The sequence below is a fragment of the Xiphophorus hellerii genome, chromosome 10 (assembly GCF_003331165.1).
Source record: "Xiphophorus hellerii strain 12219 chromosome 10, Xiphophorus_hellerii-4.1, whole genome shotgun sequence".
Taxonomy (NCBI): Eukaryota; Metazoa; Chordata; class Actinopteri; order Cyprinodontiformes; family Poeciliidae; genus Xiphophorus; species Xiphophorus hellerii.
The window spans coordinates 18,806,110-18,821,873 of record NC_045681.1 but is presented as its reverse complement, the minus strand read 5'-3'; the positions used below and the strand labels follow the sequence as shown (position 1 = coordinate 18,821,873).

The window sequence follows — 15,764 nt, the reverse complement described above, 5'->3', positions numbered from 1 at the left end:
AAATCATGAGTGCTACAGTGTCAATTGTTAGTAAAGCTGTGAGAGGGGACTATTTCGCTGTGGCATCATGCCTTCTAATGTCATTGAAACAAAAGTCAGATGCTTTAGTACAAACAAGACAAATTTGGCTGTGATGGACAATCAAGGTGCTACACATTTTTGCTTCACGTGTTTATGTCACTATTGTGAACATGAAGGAATCTCATCGCAGGCCGTGCCGGGTTACAAGACCGACAAACTGACTTTGAATTCAGAAATGATCGAAACTCTAACTGTAAGAAACAACCACTAAGACTCTCAGCCAAATGAAGGCATTGCTGTGGTGAAGCGGGGGAGGAAGGATCCCCCTCCAGATGGCTTCCATTACATGTTAACTGCTCTTGTTGATACGGCAACAATTCTTAGGGAGCCCTGGTTTCTTATGGAAATGTCATGTTGTGCCCCCAGAGCTCTGAAAGAATGTAATACAGTTGTTGAAGCCAGCGACCCGGTGTGTGTCAACAAGGCATTCAATGACAGTCGTTTTGCAGATGGCCCCAAACACAGACCTCTGCAGGGCGTCCTGTCATTCCCCTTTTTAAAAAGACACTTTCAAGCCAGAATCTGCTGTAGATATGCGCTGCAGTCCTTAGTAAGTGTTGTGTTCAGACTCTGCAGTGTGACTCTACACTTGTAAACTTGGAAAAATCCCATCTTTAACTTGGGTAGATTTATTCAGGCATGGGAAACATAACTTACATTATGTTCATTTAAAACATCAGTAAAAAAATAAATAAAATAATGATAATTACATGTCAACCAGTTGATGAAGAAGAAAATTACTTTCTGTGCTATGATCACAAACAAAACTGTGTGGAATTTGAAATACATTACTTCACTGGAATTGCAAGATTATAACAATGAGTTTTGGTAGCAAGTAGCATTCCAGATGGGTAAAAGAATGGATGAAAGGTTCAATTGTCTCACAGGTTTAACTCTTAAAAGCCTTTTTAGAATGCAGGCCATCACAAACGTTTTAGTTGTTTTAGTATACTGCTGGCACTGGCTGGACCTGCTTCAGCTATTAGCACTTACTATGGTGAGACAACGGCCACATCTGGTTGAACGTACCGTGCCGCCACCCAAGGCAGTTTGTATGCAGATCAAGTCTTTGTATCACCTTACATACTTTTGACTTTTCATGCCATCACCAACACTTTACTTTATCTTAAATCTGTTCACCTAAACACTAGGGCAGTAGCTGGAAATATAATTTCAAAGTGTATTTGTTGGAAATCTTTTGGTATCTACATATTTATTATTTTTTGTTGTCTCGAGTATAATTCAATAATATTGTTTCTATCTGAAAACTTTTTTTCCCTGTTTACTTTTTATCCATATTTGGGGCAGTAGACTTCCAAAATAACAGATCTACAAAACAAAACAAAATGACTAAGTAACTTTGTCAGGACGCAGCAGAACACTGTGAAATCCACACCACTGATCCCTGTGTACATGCACAATTCAGGGCATCAGAAGCAACAAACATACTTCAAAAACATCCCAGGGATTAATTGCTTTATGTTTAGATGCAGGTAACAAGACACACAACACTGTGACAACCAATTTACAGCTGAATGGTCAACGGAGTTGGATGCAAAACTTCAATTTGGAGTGTACAAATTGACATTTGTAGGCATGAAATGTCTCAAAGTATATTACTCCAAAAAGTCAAAGAGACATGACGAGCACCTGCCATGTTTTCTAGGGTTTTATAGCTGGAAGCTGTTGAGAATAAATAATTCTGTGTTTTCCTTATATCTCTGTTAGCTAGTTGCTGAGCTAAACTTAAAGGAAATGACATGTTAGGAAATGCAAATGAGAGTTTGGGTTAGAGGAAATGACACACTAGGGAACTCCCTCTTTTAGGGCGTGGCTTAGATAGAGGCTAACAAAGGAGATCACAAACTATTCTGGGGTGCCATGTTGTCTGTTACCTCCTGAAGGTGGCAGGTCATATTGGACCAAATGCATTTTGGTATTAAAATAAATGGAATTCATGAATTCAACTCATTGACTCTTCTTTAACCTTATACATCAAGAACTCAGCATGGAGAACGGATAATTCTCCACAAAGCCATCCAACTACAAGACATTCAGCAATATATCAGGCCTGTTTGATTTGGTTTAACTAAACTGCACTAAAGCCATCAATGTGCATTTATTCACTGACCTGGGAAAATATTCTTACAGTGCTTCAATTAAGTTCAACTTCATTGCTATGAATGGAATGGATTTGTCAGAGTGCCAAAAGAAAGTCATTCCTAAGAAACTTCTGTCTATAAAGACTTAACATACTGTGTTGTGTTATAAGACAGGTTAAATGTGCTCTAGTGAAAACATATCAGACACTGGTAGTGATTTAAGGGTCACCGAAGCAGATTAACATGAAGACAAAGCACAGTTATAGGACATTACTCCTGAGGCCGACGCACAAACAACAACACAGTTAGAGAGAGGCTTGAAATAGTCCTGGCAGGTCTAATCACCACAGGGAGGCTGGCAAATTACCTGCAGCCAAGCAGGTTGACTGAATGATTAAATAAAGAGTGTGTGTTTGCTGATAAAAGCTCTCTCTCTGTTTTGGACGAAACCTTCAGGAAGTTATTAGGCGTAAAAACATAAGTCATCATTACTGTTTCAAATCATTTGGGTTTTTTTTTTCCCCCTTCTTCCTCATTAGATGAGCTGTGGAGCGCAATAAGCAAAGCTCTGGAATGAATCACTGTCATATGGCTCTGGACGCTCGGTGTCACCGTCTCCTTAGAAACATAATATCCTGCTGGCCTCCTTCTGACCCTGCTGGTCACATTGGGCTTCATTTCAGGCCTCAAAAAAGCAAACAAAATCCATGAACTTTGCATCCCTACTCAGAAATGATATTTTAAAGATTCTAAGCTTCTGTCGACATTAGTTAATCTCTTTGCTAATTACATTAAAAAAAATATACTGCATGGAAAAATATTTTGTGCAGCATGTTTGCCAGATTATGTGATCAACATAATTTGTTTCTGAACTTTTTCCACCTTTAATGCGACAAACGTCCCAACAACAATATTCAGTTTCAACATTTTGCATTTTGGATCCACACCTGCCATTATGTGTATCCTTCAGCTGAAGCAACAATTAGCAAATAGGCTACAAAGATCGAAATGATTTCAATTTACAAAGGTATAAGTCAGGAGGAGGGTACAAAAAAAACCAAACACAATATATACATGATGAAAGTAGGCTACTAGTTACTACTACACCACCAGTAATAATGGATTGAAACCCTTTATTACTAAGCAAACATCCAGGCCTAGCTTAAATCTCCTTTGAGCCTTTAGTCACAAAAGATACAGTTTTATTTTTACCCCTCCAGGGGGTCTTTTTGTGGGCTCTAGTGTCCCTTATACGACAGTAGGCTGACAGGAAACGGGGAAGGAGAGGGGGGAAGACATGCGGCAAATATCGTCGGGTCCGGGAGTCGAACCCACGATGGCCGCGTCGAGGACTCAAGGCCTCCAAATACGGGTCACACTAACCACTACGCCACCACGGCACGCCCACAAAAGAGAAATTTGGCACAAAAATATCACTGAACTTAGCCAAAAACATTATTAGAACATTATTGTTCTAATAATGTTTTAGAACAATGATTTACATAAATTAAGAATTAGCATGTCTGATGACAAAATAAATATCTAACTGCAAAACTTCTGATAGCCTATCTGGTAGCTAACATCAGCTTGTCTGATCCCTATTGGTCCTTTATTTAGGAAGTGGAACCCAAAATGGTTGAGCCAAAACCTAGAACTTTTATCTGGACCCAGCGTAGCGACTTGTTTTGTAACTTCTGTGTTTTCTCACATTTAAAGTATGCAAATTTAGGCTGCTTCGCTGTATTAGCCACACGACTTGTGGCAAATAGCAATGCAGAGCAAAACCAACTCCAGGAGACATAAATATGCACGCAATGTTTAATACAAGAGTATTAATATCAAATTACTTGAGCTTGAACCCAATATTAAACAATATTGTAGTATTATACAAGCACTTCATTACACTGGCAATTAAATGGACAATGGTTTGTTTTGCTTGGAACAATGAAGTTGGTTGTAGGAAACCACAAAACTGAAGGTGACAAGTGGCACATCACACCCTAATCTCCCCTCCACTGGGTGTCCCAACAATGTCGGCCTTCATCTGTGTGAATGACGCACGTCAAGCCAGTGATCAACTGTAATTGTGAAAGTACTACAGAAACCTGAAGCAGCAGTAGGGACGAGAAACGAAAACACCCCGCAGCGGGGAAAAACAGAAGTGGCTTTTGGTTCCACAGTTAGTCATTTCTCCGTGCCGTCCTGCGGTTTCCACAACACGGAACTTTTAGACGCACTCCAGACCGCGAAACTTTTCGACTAAGATTGAATTTATCTCATTTTAATCCACCAAAGTCGCTCTCATTCAGCGCTGCCCCGGTTAAAAGCAGCTGATATCAATCGTTTTTCCCCGCTTCATGATTAAGTAGTCTGTCCAGTTCACTTCAAACAGAAAGTAGAGCAGGCGTCCGCTGAGGTAGATGTGAGGTTAGGTTTGCAGCGACAGCCCTGCAGACGTCCAGCCTGGCTTGGCTGCGTGACTGGACTTTTCATTTGACTCAAATAAAAACAAAAAAGTGAAGAAAGTGTGTGATAAGTCCACCACAGACTGAGATACGTGCAACAGAGTGTGAGACTGACTGTAGATAAAAAATAATAATAATAATAATGATGTGGCCGTGGCAGAGCAGATTTCTACCATAAAAAAACAAAAACACATTTTCTGTATGTCTAGATTAATTTCACACAGCTATTGGGGAAAAAAAGATGTACATTTGCAAGAAAAATAAGGTTCATTTTCCACCATAAAAGGAATGAAATGTCAAAACTTTGGGTGTTCTCTTACATAATGTAAAACATTTGCATTGAGCACAACTTGCATGTTTTGTAGCAAATATCTGACTTTATTATCTTTGTTAACTTCTGAGTTTTTTTCCATGTGACTTTTTTTTTTTTTTTACTTTGCAATGCCAGAAAATATTATGGCTAAGCCTTTAAAACATGGAAAATGACAGTTTTTTCTTGGAAATTTGTGACTTTTTGACAGAGAATATCCAAGTTTTTTTATAGTAAATAATCTTTTTGGTTGATACTTTTATTTTTTTTTACTTTTATCTACATTTGCCCTAATGCCCCCTCATACGTACGCATGAATGAATCAAGGTTAGGGATGTATGCTTGAATGGATAAAGGTGGATAATCTTATTATTGCTTCATAATTGTAGGACAGTTTTTTTCTTTGTTTAATTAGTGTTAATTAAAATTAATCAAAATTGGAACGGGAAGGTCAGGCTTCGAAGACAAAAATAATAATGTGGCATCATAAGAAAAGTCTAATCAGTGCATCTTTACAATTAAGAATTGGTCATAATTTAGCATTAATTTGGTGAAGATGGATCCAGCTTCCCTCCATAACTCTACTTGCTCGTTACTGTCGTCATTCGAGCCCCGGATGTCTTCCATTTCCAACAAATATTTGCTTTTCTCCAACTTGGACATTCAGAGCTCCAGCCTGACCACAAAGAGACACGCGACGCCATGAAAGAAAAGTTGCCAAGAAAGGCATTCGAAACGCTCCCAGTCAGATGCACATGTGAAACAACAACGAAGGGCGCGTTTATTGTCAGCGCGTCGAGTATGGAGTCCAGTTCCTGTAACACCTGGGGCACATAAGGAACCACTTCATTATGTTCTGTGCAGTTTTTTTTGTTTTTTTTTTCCTTTGCAAGCGCACAGATGATCAGTCAAATTCAGAAATGATCAGAGAGAGAACAGAGAACTAGCTCCAAACACCAAAGCGCCAGTCGAGCAGAACCGGTCCAGATGAGTTCAAGCTGATCCTGCACAGGTTGGTGAATGCCGTGCAGCTTAGCACCTTAGCGAAGACCCCGCCCCCATCCCATTCAGCTTCGTTCCGCAAATGATAAGATAAGCGTTGTTTTGTCTGCGTACGAGCGAGCCCAGGAGAACGGGGTTCTGTGTGGAGCGCTTCCCAGTCAGGGCGGAGAATGTGATAAAGTTACAACAAACTGTCACAGGGAAGGGTGGTGCCACTGGCTCCTCCACTGTTATCATCCAAAAAAAAAGAAGCAAAAACAAGCCCTAGGCAGACACAAAGTGGTAGGCAGTGGTGACCTTGAGGATGGTCAGGAGGGGGCTGTGGTCCCACTGTTAAATTTGTGGTTTTAATGCAAATTAAGTAGAGGACCTGAAAAATTTTAATAAGTAAAAACATAAGTAAATTGATTGATTTATTTATTTTATGCAGTAATTTTTTGTGAGCTGTCACAACAAATTTTAATGGACAATAAATTGTCCCAGAAGTTATTCTGATAAATGATAATACAGTTTTGTTGAGGTCGTTTTCAAGTGATATACTGCGAATAGCATCATGATAGTAACAATGAAAGAACATAAACAACAAATAAAATGAGTTATGAAGTCTCTGTAGACAAAATTGTCCTTCAAAACAACAAAAAAAGTGAGTTATGACCAGACTGAAGACTCTATGTATGTCATCTAGCTTTTGGTGGAAAGTGAGAGAGAAACGAGAAAAACAATAAGTCACGCAAATGAAAATGATTGAGCTTGTTTTCATTTATCATGTGACTTATTGATTTATTGCTTACTGCGACAGGCCTGCTTGCCATAGCCAGGAATGGAGAGCAGTGCATTGCATGTTTACAACTTTCTGACTGCAGACAGAACGGCTGTATTTTCAGAAGCGAAGGCTCACAATCACAAATTTCGTTTTTAGTACTTCTTGTACGAAAGTGTTTCTACTTTAAAGGGATATGTCCGTTATGGCTGCAGGAATTATGATTTTCTCCCCAATCCTTTCGAAACACAGAGCAACACTACGCTTTTAACCATTGACTGCAAAGTTAAGGACAGCGGGTGTAGAAAGAAAGACGAACAGACGGACAAAGGGACGTTCTGATGACAGAAGAATGTATGCAAGGAAGGAATGAAGGAAACAAAAATGTAAACAGTGGGATATTGAAAACCATTTCCACACTTGGAAAGTACTGAAATCCAGTGTTAGAAGTTTCCAGACTACATCTTTGATGGTAAAGTTCAAAGATACTCTTAAAAATATGGGATCAAAATACAGAAAAAAAATCCAGTTCTTCAAACTGTCTTCAAGGAACTGAACAAATCATTTAAATGGACTGTGATGGAATAACATTTCCCTTTATTCTTCCACGTCACTTATTTATGCATATGTCATTTTTTCCTCCCTTATAGCCAGGTTTTTAATAGCCCTTATGTGAAAAATAATAAATAAAACTTCCTAAATATTGCTGTAGCCTTTTGGTTTTAGATTTTACTACTCCAGGATTGGAAGTAGCCCCCTCTCACTCCTTCCCTCTGTTGCAGCAGATCCCCACAAAACTTCCCTGGGGATCAGATCGGGTGTGAGGGGTGGGGACAGCAGGGGTTATTGGGGGGCATTCAGAGAGAGAAAAGACCTGAGCACATCCCTGGAATGTGTTTGGAATGAGGAAGTGGCCCTGCCTGCAGATTGTTGGGAAGGTTGGAGTTAATTTGATAAGAAAAAGAGAGAGGGGGGGAGAAAAAAACACCACGGGAAAACAATTTACCAGCGCTTCAGTCTGTGAGACAAGTTTTTGTGTCTCTGGATTTCCAATATTGAGCTCGTTTTCATTAATACCAGAAGCACAAATGAAACAAATTCCAAAAATAAAGTGCTTACCTCCAGAACCTGCACATAACTAGAGGGGAACCATCCCCTGGCTCCATCCTTCTCCCCTTCCCACCATCCTCCGGGCAGAGCCTGGGTCACCTTAATAATCTCCCCGGCCTCGAAACTCAGTCCCTGCTGGTGCTGCTCCCCGCTGAACGGGTACAAAGTTTTGCAGAACGAGCCAGACATCTCCGGAGCAAAACTTCCCACTTAAGACAGCGGTGCTGTGGCCAGTGATGAACTCTTTCCCCCCCCCCGCCACCGTCCTCCTCCAGGTTCGCTCCGAATAACACAAACTTAAATGTTCAAAAAGACGTGCGAGTGGCTTCGCTATCCAGTGATGTCCTCGACATGTGGGTGAGGCTGGTGGGAAGAAGGTGAGCAGGTTTTTCTCCTCCAGCTGCTCCTGTCAGAGCGCCCCTCGGTTACCGCTCCGTTGCTCCAGCTGCCCGTCTGCCAGCTCCGTCAGGACGCGCGCGCGCCGCCGTGAGGCTGAACTGTAGCCTGAAGGCAACACACCGGAAGTTAGCGTGGTCTGCTTTCAAAATAAAATCTTCAACTGTTGTGTCGTAGACCGAAAGTAATCAACGGTAAGTTCACCGACGTAGTCGTAGAGTAATACCCGTACACTGTTTATCTAACCTGACCAAATTCAGCCGTTCTTCGCGGTTTTTCTGAAGACAGTTTCCTCTTTCAGGTGGACAGGCCACGCCCCATCCACACATCAGCAAATGGTCTGAAAGCGATTTCGAAAGAAGATGTGTATTTTTTTCGAAATGAAGAAAAAAATAAATAAATAAAATCCAGCAAACAAGTTAATAAAAAATGATGTCAAGGTTATAAAACAGTGACTAAACCGTTGAATATTCAGTGAATCACGGTTCCATCCATCATTCGAAAACTGGAAGCGTCTGCTCCTGAATTGGCAGAATCATTAAGAAGAGAAACCAACAGCACCATGGTGATTCTGGAGGATCCACCTCTCCATAGGAAGAATCTGTCCTTAATTACTGGTCACACACCCAAGAAATCCAACCTTCATGGGATAGATGCAAGAAGTAATGAAAGTACGTTTGAAAGAGCCATGTAAATTCATGTCTGCAGTTTGCTACAACGCAAGTGAACACAGGCGAAATCTCAAACAAGCTTCTTGGGTCAGATAACAGAAAAAAAAACAACTTTTTTTTATAGTGTAAAATGTAGCAACATCATTCTCTGGCTCACTTTTCCTCATTGTGGTCCGGAAAACCGATCACATTTGATATTCTGTCCCTCAGGAAAGGAGGAATTGTGAAAGTATCAAATGTCTTTGTTTCATCAAACTGCAGTGATCCAATCCAATAAACAACACCAAGCAAGAGTCAGTAGCAGAAAAAGCTGTTTCATGTTAGCAGAAAGGATTCGACAAGTTTTTCATGGGCTCTCTGCTACTCAACCCATAAACGCATTGACATAAGAAAAATACACAGGTTTATCAACGTTCAAAGATAAAAGCATGGTTACAATCCACCACACATAAATTTCCTTGTTTTTTTCCCCTGCTTCATTAAATTTCCTTTTAATGAAGCAGAAATAGCCTTTTACTGTTCACAAAGGATTACCTTATGGCTGACCTGTGTTTTATTGCCAGATTTTATTTTAGAAGATGTAACAGGAAAATGTTTGGTAAGCTGGACGGTATGACCGTCCAACTCTTTTAGGTTGTTTTTAACAGGAGAACTTTTATCTAAACCCACTTCTGATTTATTTGAATATTTGATTCAATGTATGTATATATTTGTTTTTGTGTATTGCACATTTTGCTGCATATTTACTTCAGTAAAAAAAAAAAACAAAGGGACTTACCAGTGTCTTATATGGCAAAATGTTAAATATGAGGTAAAAAAAAATTTACCACATATTTTACCACATATGTGGTGTCAAATTTATTTGTATTGCACATTTCACCAACAAGGCAGTTCAAAGTTAACCATTTGGACCCTAACTCTGACCTGACATGTAAATGGCTTATGAGAACCAATATAACATCATTTAGGCTCCGTTATATGTCCAGTGATATTCCAGATGCTTGCACGAGATGCTTATTTGAAAAACAAACTCTTCTCCATTGTCTCAAAATCCAGAAAATTTGGAAGGATGTTATTGGGTGTCTACCTGAATTGTTTTAAGGTGAAAGTCCCTGTAGAGATTAAACTCTGTGTATTTGGAATATACCCAATGGCATTTAAACAATCGCAGAAGAAGACTAAATTGATAGACTTCAAGCTAGGAGATCTATTGGAATCTACTGGAAAAACTAACATACATCGCCAAAGGTAAACAGCGGGACTTTGAGAACCTCTGGGAGCCATATAAGCATCATAGGGACTGAAGGCGGAGCTTATTAATGGGTGTCTTGATCAGATGCCTTTACTACAGCTTCTATTTATACATTGTCTTTTCATTCTCTCTGTCTTAATCTGAAGGGTTTTGTACATTTTTGGAACTAAACATGATGCATGCAGGTTTGAATGGTGGGTGTGTGAGTGAATGTGAGCGTGTATAAGTACATGCTTGCAATGTTAAGTTTGTTGTTTGTAAGAGAAAATTCAATAAAATATATGGGGGGGAAAAAGCCTAAAAACTCTGACCTGATAATAGAGGTTCTGTTCTCGGGACTACTGTGGAATTCTGGTGACTATTGTGCAAGGAAGGATTTTTCAAAAAATGAAGAACATTGCAGACTACCCTGAGCATCCTCTTTGTGAAACTGTCATATAACAACAACGTGTTTTCAGTCAGAAGCTTCTTCAGTTATGCTGTAATACAGACTGCTGCAGGTGATCCATCCTGCCCACAGCCATCAGCATCTAATAACTCTTTGAAGAGCCTAATAATACGAGTTACAACAGGACTGATTTTCCATTTGGATTAAGAAAGTATTTTTGAACTGACTTGAGTTATGTTCAGTCATTGCCTGCCTGTGTAAAAACAGACATTTAGCATGAAAAGTCAACAAGTGTCTCTTCAAGTTCCTCATTTGTGTTGTTCCTCGCTGCCACTGTGTGACACATCACATTTATTTTTAGCCATAAAATAACACACTGGCATATGACTCACAGAGTCAACCATCTGGAGTCTTATTTTCCTTAATATTATTATTTGTGATGAATGAGCAAAACGTCTGCTGATACAAGGAACAAAAGGTACTCAGAAGCTTGAGTTCTGCTTCAAGCAAAGCAGAGCTGATAACAAGAATGAGGCTATCAGCTTTACTGCAGTCACCTGAATATCAAAAATGTTAAAGGTAGTTTACTTAAAGTCAGCTCTTCACAGGAAACTGAAGATAAGCTGTTAATAGAGATCAAATGGTTTAAAAACGCTCTCTGGTGCACTCTGCTGGTGAGTGAGCAAAAGTGCAGGTTGTGAAGAAAGGGAAATTCAATATTTTCTCGCACTAAATCCACATTAATGCTGTGAGGTACATTGTTAACATGGGAACTCAAGCACCAGGTGCGGAAAAGCGGGGTGAGAGCGAGGGTGCACCCTGGTCAGGTGATCACTGAGCATATTTATTAAAGAAAAATACTCGGAAATGTTTTTCCCCTTCCTTTCCTTCGTACTAAACCCATAACTCCTACTCCTACCGAATATTCTCCGTGGGGGGGAAAAAAAAGGTAAATCAGATGGAGAAGACAGTAAAACAGCGCTGCCTAGTTACGTGCGACTGCTGGTTGTCATGACAACGGCAAACTAACGCAAAAAAACCCCCTCCGTTTTTTCTTTTCTTTAAAGCTAGGTTTCAAGCCGTTGCATCTCCTCTCAGACTAGATAGCTGATTTTGAAGAGATCCAGAACAATGTCGGATGAAAGCTCGGAGGACTTCGAGGACGACCGCAATAAACTCGGGGTGAGATCAAGCAATTTGTGTGTTTACTGTGTCTGCAGGTTAAAAACAAAAGCATTGAGTGTACAGCCGAATGGCTGTTGCCTTAACTTTCTCTATGTTGTGTGTGTGTGTGGGTGTGGGTGTGTGTGTGTGTGTGTGTGTGTGTGTGTCCGATTGGTGCAGGAATATGAAGGGGGGAGAAATGAGGTAGGGGAGAGACACGGACTCGGGAAGGCTCTTCTACCCAATGGAGACATCTACCAAGGATCCTATGAGAACGGAAAGCGGCACGGAAGCGTGGGTTGGATATGGATATTGTTGGGGGAGGCGGAGACATTAAATTGTCGTGTGTTGTTTCTGGAAGCTTTTTTGACAGTTTTATCCAACAGGGGACATACCGCTTCAGGAACAGGGCAAGATATGTTGGAGATTATGTCCAGAACAAGAAACATGGACAGGGAACGTTCTACTATCCGGATGGATCCAAATACGAAGGTAAAGGCCTACGTGCTTTTAGAACAGGGGCTGCCGATGAACAATGTTACAAAGGAGAGCAAGACAAAATAAATTAAATTGTTTAAAAAAAAACAAAACAAATAAAAACCGCCACTTTAACTTTTAAAATCTATCTTGAATGAGCAAAGTAGGTATGTGGTGTGTAATATAAAATAAAAATAACTAATTGAGTTGTATCATGAGAAAGAAATCAGAAAGACAACATTATAATTATACCCTTCTTGAAGTTACAAATGTACTGATATGTAGATTTTTTATACCATTTTCCTTGATGGAAAATCAATAGACAAAATCTTTAGGACCAGTTTGATTGATTACTATTAATTTTCTTTGCTCCGCTCTTAAAATATACACTATCTTTGAAAAGTACCATAGAATATCAGATTTAAATGTTGTGGTTTGTAACAGGTATTTATATATTTATGGGGAGAAACTTATATTTAAACATCAGAATACAAAGAAACTTTGTCAATTTGAAATTCAGCCTGTTTTTTTTTTTTTTTTTTAAAGTTCCCACATACCATTGAACAGGTACTAGAAGTTGTTTTGTAAAAACAATGTAGGTGTATACTATAGGTGTATAGATAACCCCAAAACTGATCCCGTTTTTCTGACTGAAAGTAATAATTCAGTTTTGGAGTAGCCTAACATTAATTTCTGTTAAATTGGTCTTTTGGTTATGCATCATATGACTGCAAGACAGCAACAGTCATGTGGATCTGTGAAAAATTATTGCAGTTTTTCTCCAATCCACACATCTTAGACTTACTTGTATACTAGGTCATATTTGTCATAGGACGCTTCTATCCTAAGAAAGGGCTTCGTGACATCAAACAGTGACTGGTGGCTGTCTTTTACCTAATAGGAACTTGGGTAGAAGACCAGAGAGAAGGCCTTGGTGTTTACACCTACCCCAATGGAGACATTTACGATGGAGAATGGCTGCAGCATTTGAGGTATATTTATGCACTCAATAGCCATAACATTACGATTGCCTACCAATAAAGTATTGGCCCTCCTTTTGCTGTCCAAACTGTGCTGCCCCAGTGAGGCATAGACTCCTTTAGACCGCGCAAGCTCTGCATTAGAGATTACAAGGAGATCCCATAAGTCCTGCAAAACTGGGCAAACACTGCACGACATTTTCAGTGGTATCCTACTCCTGTTCTAATGTTCTCACATCATGCAACATGACTGCTAACACCGTGGGTGCGACACGTTGGACTCTTGAATACGGATATGCAAAGAAGAAGGAGATCAAAAACCCAGAAGTGTGGGGACGCTTATCCAAAAATGAGGGAATGGTCAACAAAAACAAATGTTCTTCCTTGGCTAATGTTGCCATTCTGTATAGTGTAAAAGAAGCACTCTTTTCACCTGCGTTCCAATGTTGCCACATGCACAGTGTGGGGGGTTCAGGTAAGTTTGGGTTATGACCCTGACTCAACAGTGTGATGCCCTCTCGAGAGGTGACCAGAATTTACAAGCTTGATTTTTGTGCGAATGTACACATACTGGGAATCGAGCTAAAATCCAGCCCAATCCCAAAAATTGTCGCATGCGCCCGAGCGCCAAAGAACTTTAATTCATGCATGTCAATAAACCTTTTTAAATCGCTGTCGTTCTCCGTTTGAGTCTCTCCAGAGTGAAGTCAGTGTTGTTGTGTGATTTCCAGACATGGTCAGGGCACGTACCTCTACAAGGATACCGGTGCAATGTACAAGGGCACATGGGAGAACGGCAATATGAATTCAGCTGGGGAATACATCTACGCTAACCACAGATACCAGGGCAACTTCGTCAAGAACACTGTAAGTTTGGATTCACAAACTGATTAGCCAGTTTCATGTTTCATATGCTTGCCTGGTAGACTGAGTATGTTGTTAATGCTGCAGCGATCAGAAGTACAGCGGCGACCAAATGTTTGGTTTTGCAAGTGTGAAAACCACAGTCCAATTTCCAAAAGAGAAAACAATATTCTTACTTTAACTGCTGGTTTATCCTGAGTAGTGTTGACTGGTGACATCATTAGATAAATTAGGCGTCTTTGCCGATTTATGGAATCTTGTTTTGCAGCCTCAAGGACCTGGAAAGTATGTCTTTGACATTGGCTGTGAGCAATATGGAGAATACCTCAAACCAGATCAGGTAAATCATCACTTATTTTTAACCTGTGGAAATCAATGAAATATATCAGTACTATAGACAAAATAAATGTTTTTCTAAGTCTTACTAAATTAGTTGCCATCAACACGTTCTCCCTGCGTTTGTCTATCATTGAAAGCACATGTTGAATGTATTGGCTGCTGGTAAGGTTGTAAAAATGAATGAATGCACACACACAGCGTCTGTCACACAGACACACTGCCACCTGACCACATTGTGCCAACTCTAAACCTTCAGCCCGTGGACACTGAGCAGAAGGGCGAAAACATTTTCTCTGGGAAGTCAGAGGCCATGGAGAAGGTGCTGCTTCTTCTTGAGTCAATCCTGTGACTTCTGTCTGCAGCATAGATGATTCGGCCACATCTATGGGTTGCATGCTGGGGATCTTTTGAACCTTTTACAACCTTGGAATCCCTTAGAACCTATTTAATGCTTGATATTTTTCCAACTTACTCATTTTGCTCCATATTTTGCTTCATGGCACTCTTGTGATTTGTTCCATACACACTAATCAGGTATAACATTACACCCACTTTAATATCTCTTCAACATGGCACCTGTATGTGGGTGGCAACTCATGACACTTCAAGTATACCATTTTGGTTTAATAATTTTGCCTCCAAAACTGCAGCTCCTGTTTACACCATTGGGAATGTGGTCCTAATTTTCTGCCTGATTTGTGTGTGTGTGAAATAAGTTACGGATCATTTTCTAGCATTTCTTCTTGATTGGTCTGTGTCTCCCTCTGTTCTTTGTAGGATCTGCCTGAGGAAACGATATCCACTGATGGGGCCCCCAAGTGGTCTCCTGAGTATATTACTAGCCTGACATCAGACGGTGGAAGATGAAGGGGGACAGCAGTAATCACATTCCCGAAATTGCCCTTTTGCAGCAGAAACATACTTTACCAAAAAAAACAAAACAAAACAAAAAACACTTGTAGAATTAATTAAATATTCAGAAATAAAAATTATTGTTTTGGTTTTTTTTAAATACTGGAAAGAAATCTTATAGATAGATAAATACATGTTGTATTTATAAGATTTTTCTTCAAAGTACTCTTCTAACAACATCTCTACTTTAGTCTCATTCTCCTTACATATGGCTTACATTCTCCTTATATTTTAGTAAATTTATTATAATAAGGCATTGAACGTCCTCTTTTTTTATTAGTAAATGTAAATTACAGCCACAGAATTATACTTATTAGACATTTAAGGGTTGGTAATACCATTTTGCAATGTAATTCAATTATTAGTTTGCATGACAACGCTAATAAATAGTGTTGTAACTGAGGCATTTCAACTGTTAAGAGGGACAAAGTGTTCCAAAATTATTGGATTTTTGAATTTTGTTGCTTAGGTGTTCATATATGCATTTCCAT

At 39.7% G+C, this 15,764-nt stretch overlaps 2 protein-coding genes across 2 annotated transcripts in view; one reads left to right on the top strand and one right to left on the bottom strand.

Annotated features, from left to right (window-relative positions):
• The window catches only part of gas7b (growth arrest-specific 7b), a 60,422-nt gene extending 51,978 nt beyond the window's left edge, over positions 1 to 8,444 (bottom strand). The window contains exon 1 of the mRNA XM_032574049.1: positions 7,840 to 8,444. Coding sequence (XP_032429940.1) covers positions 7,840 to 8,019 — 180 coding nt within the window. The 5' untranslated portion in view covers positions 8,020 to 8,444. The remainder of the gene's footprint in view (positions 1 to 7,839) is intronic.
• Positions 8,445 to 11,494: 3,050 nt separating this feature from the next.
• Positions 11,495 to 15,353, top strand: rsph1 (radial spoke head component 1). The gene is made up of 7 exons (XM_032573488.1): positions 11,495 to 11,719; positions 11,882 to 11,995; positions 12,088 to 12,193; positions 13,080 to 13,170; positions 13,890 to 14,025; positions 14,291 to 14,362; positions 15,139 to 15,353. The coding sequence occupies exons 1-7, from the start codon at positions 11,669 to 11,671 to the stop codon at positions 15,226 to 15,228; spliced, it is 660 nt and encodes a 219-aa protein (XP_032429379.1). The 5' UTR covers positions 11,495 to 11,668; the 3' UTR covers positions 15,229 to 15,353.
• Positions 15,354 to 15,764: the final 411 nt, after the last annotated feature.

Bases quoted from the DNA above. Each gene is read 5' to 3' on its own strand.
- rsph1 (XM_032573488.1), top strand. From the start codon at position 11,669: ATGTCGGATGAAAGCTCGGAGGACTTCGAGGACGACCGCAATAAACTC. The intron at 11,996-12,087 runs GTGGGTTGGATA...TTTATCCAACAG, and splicing joins ACGGAAAGCGGCACGGAAGC to GGGACATACCGCTTCAGGAA. The intron at 14,026-14,290 runs GTAAGTTTGGAT...CTTGTTTTGCAG, and splicing joins GCAACTTCGTCAAGAACACT to CCTCAAGGACCTGGAAAGTA.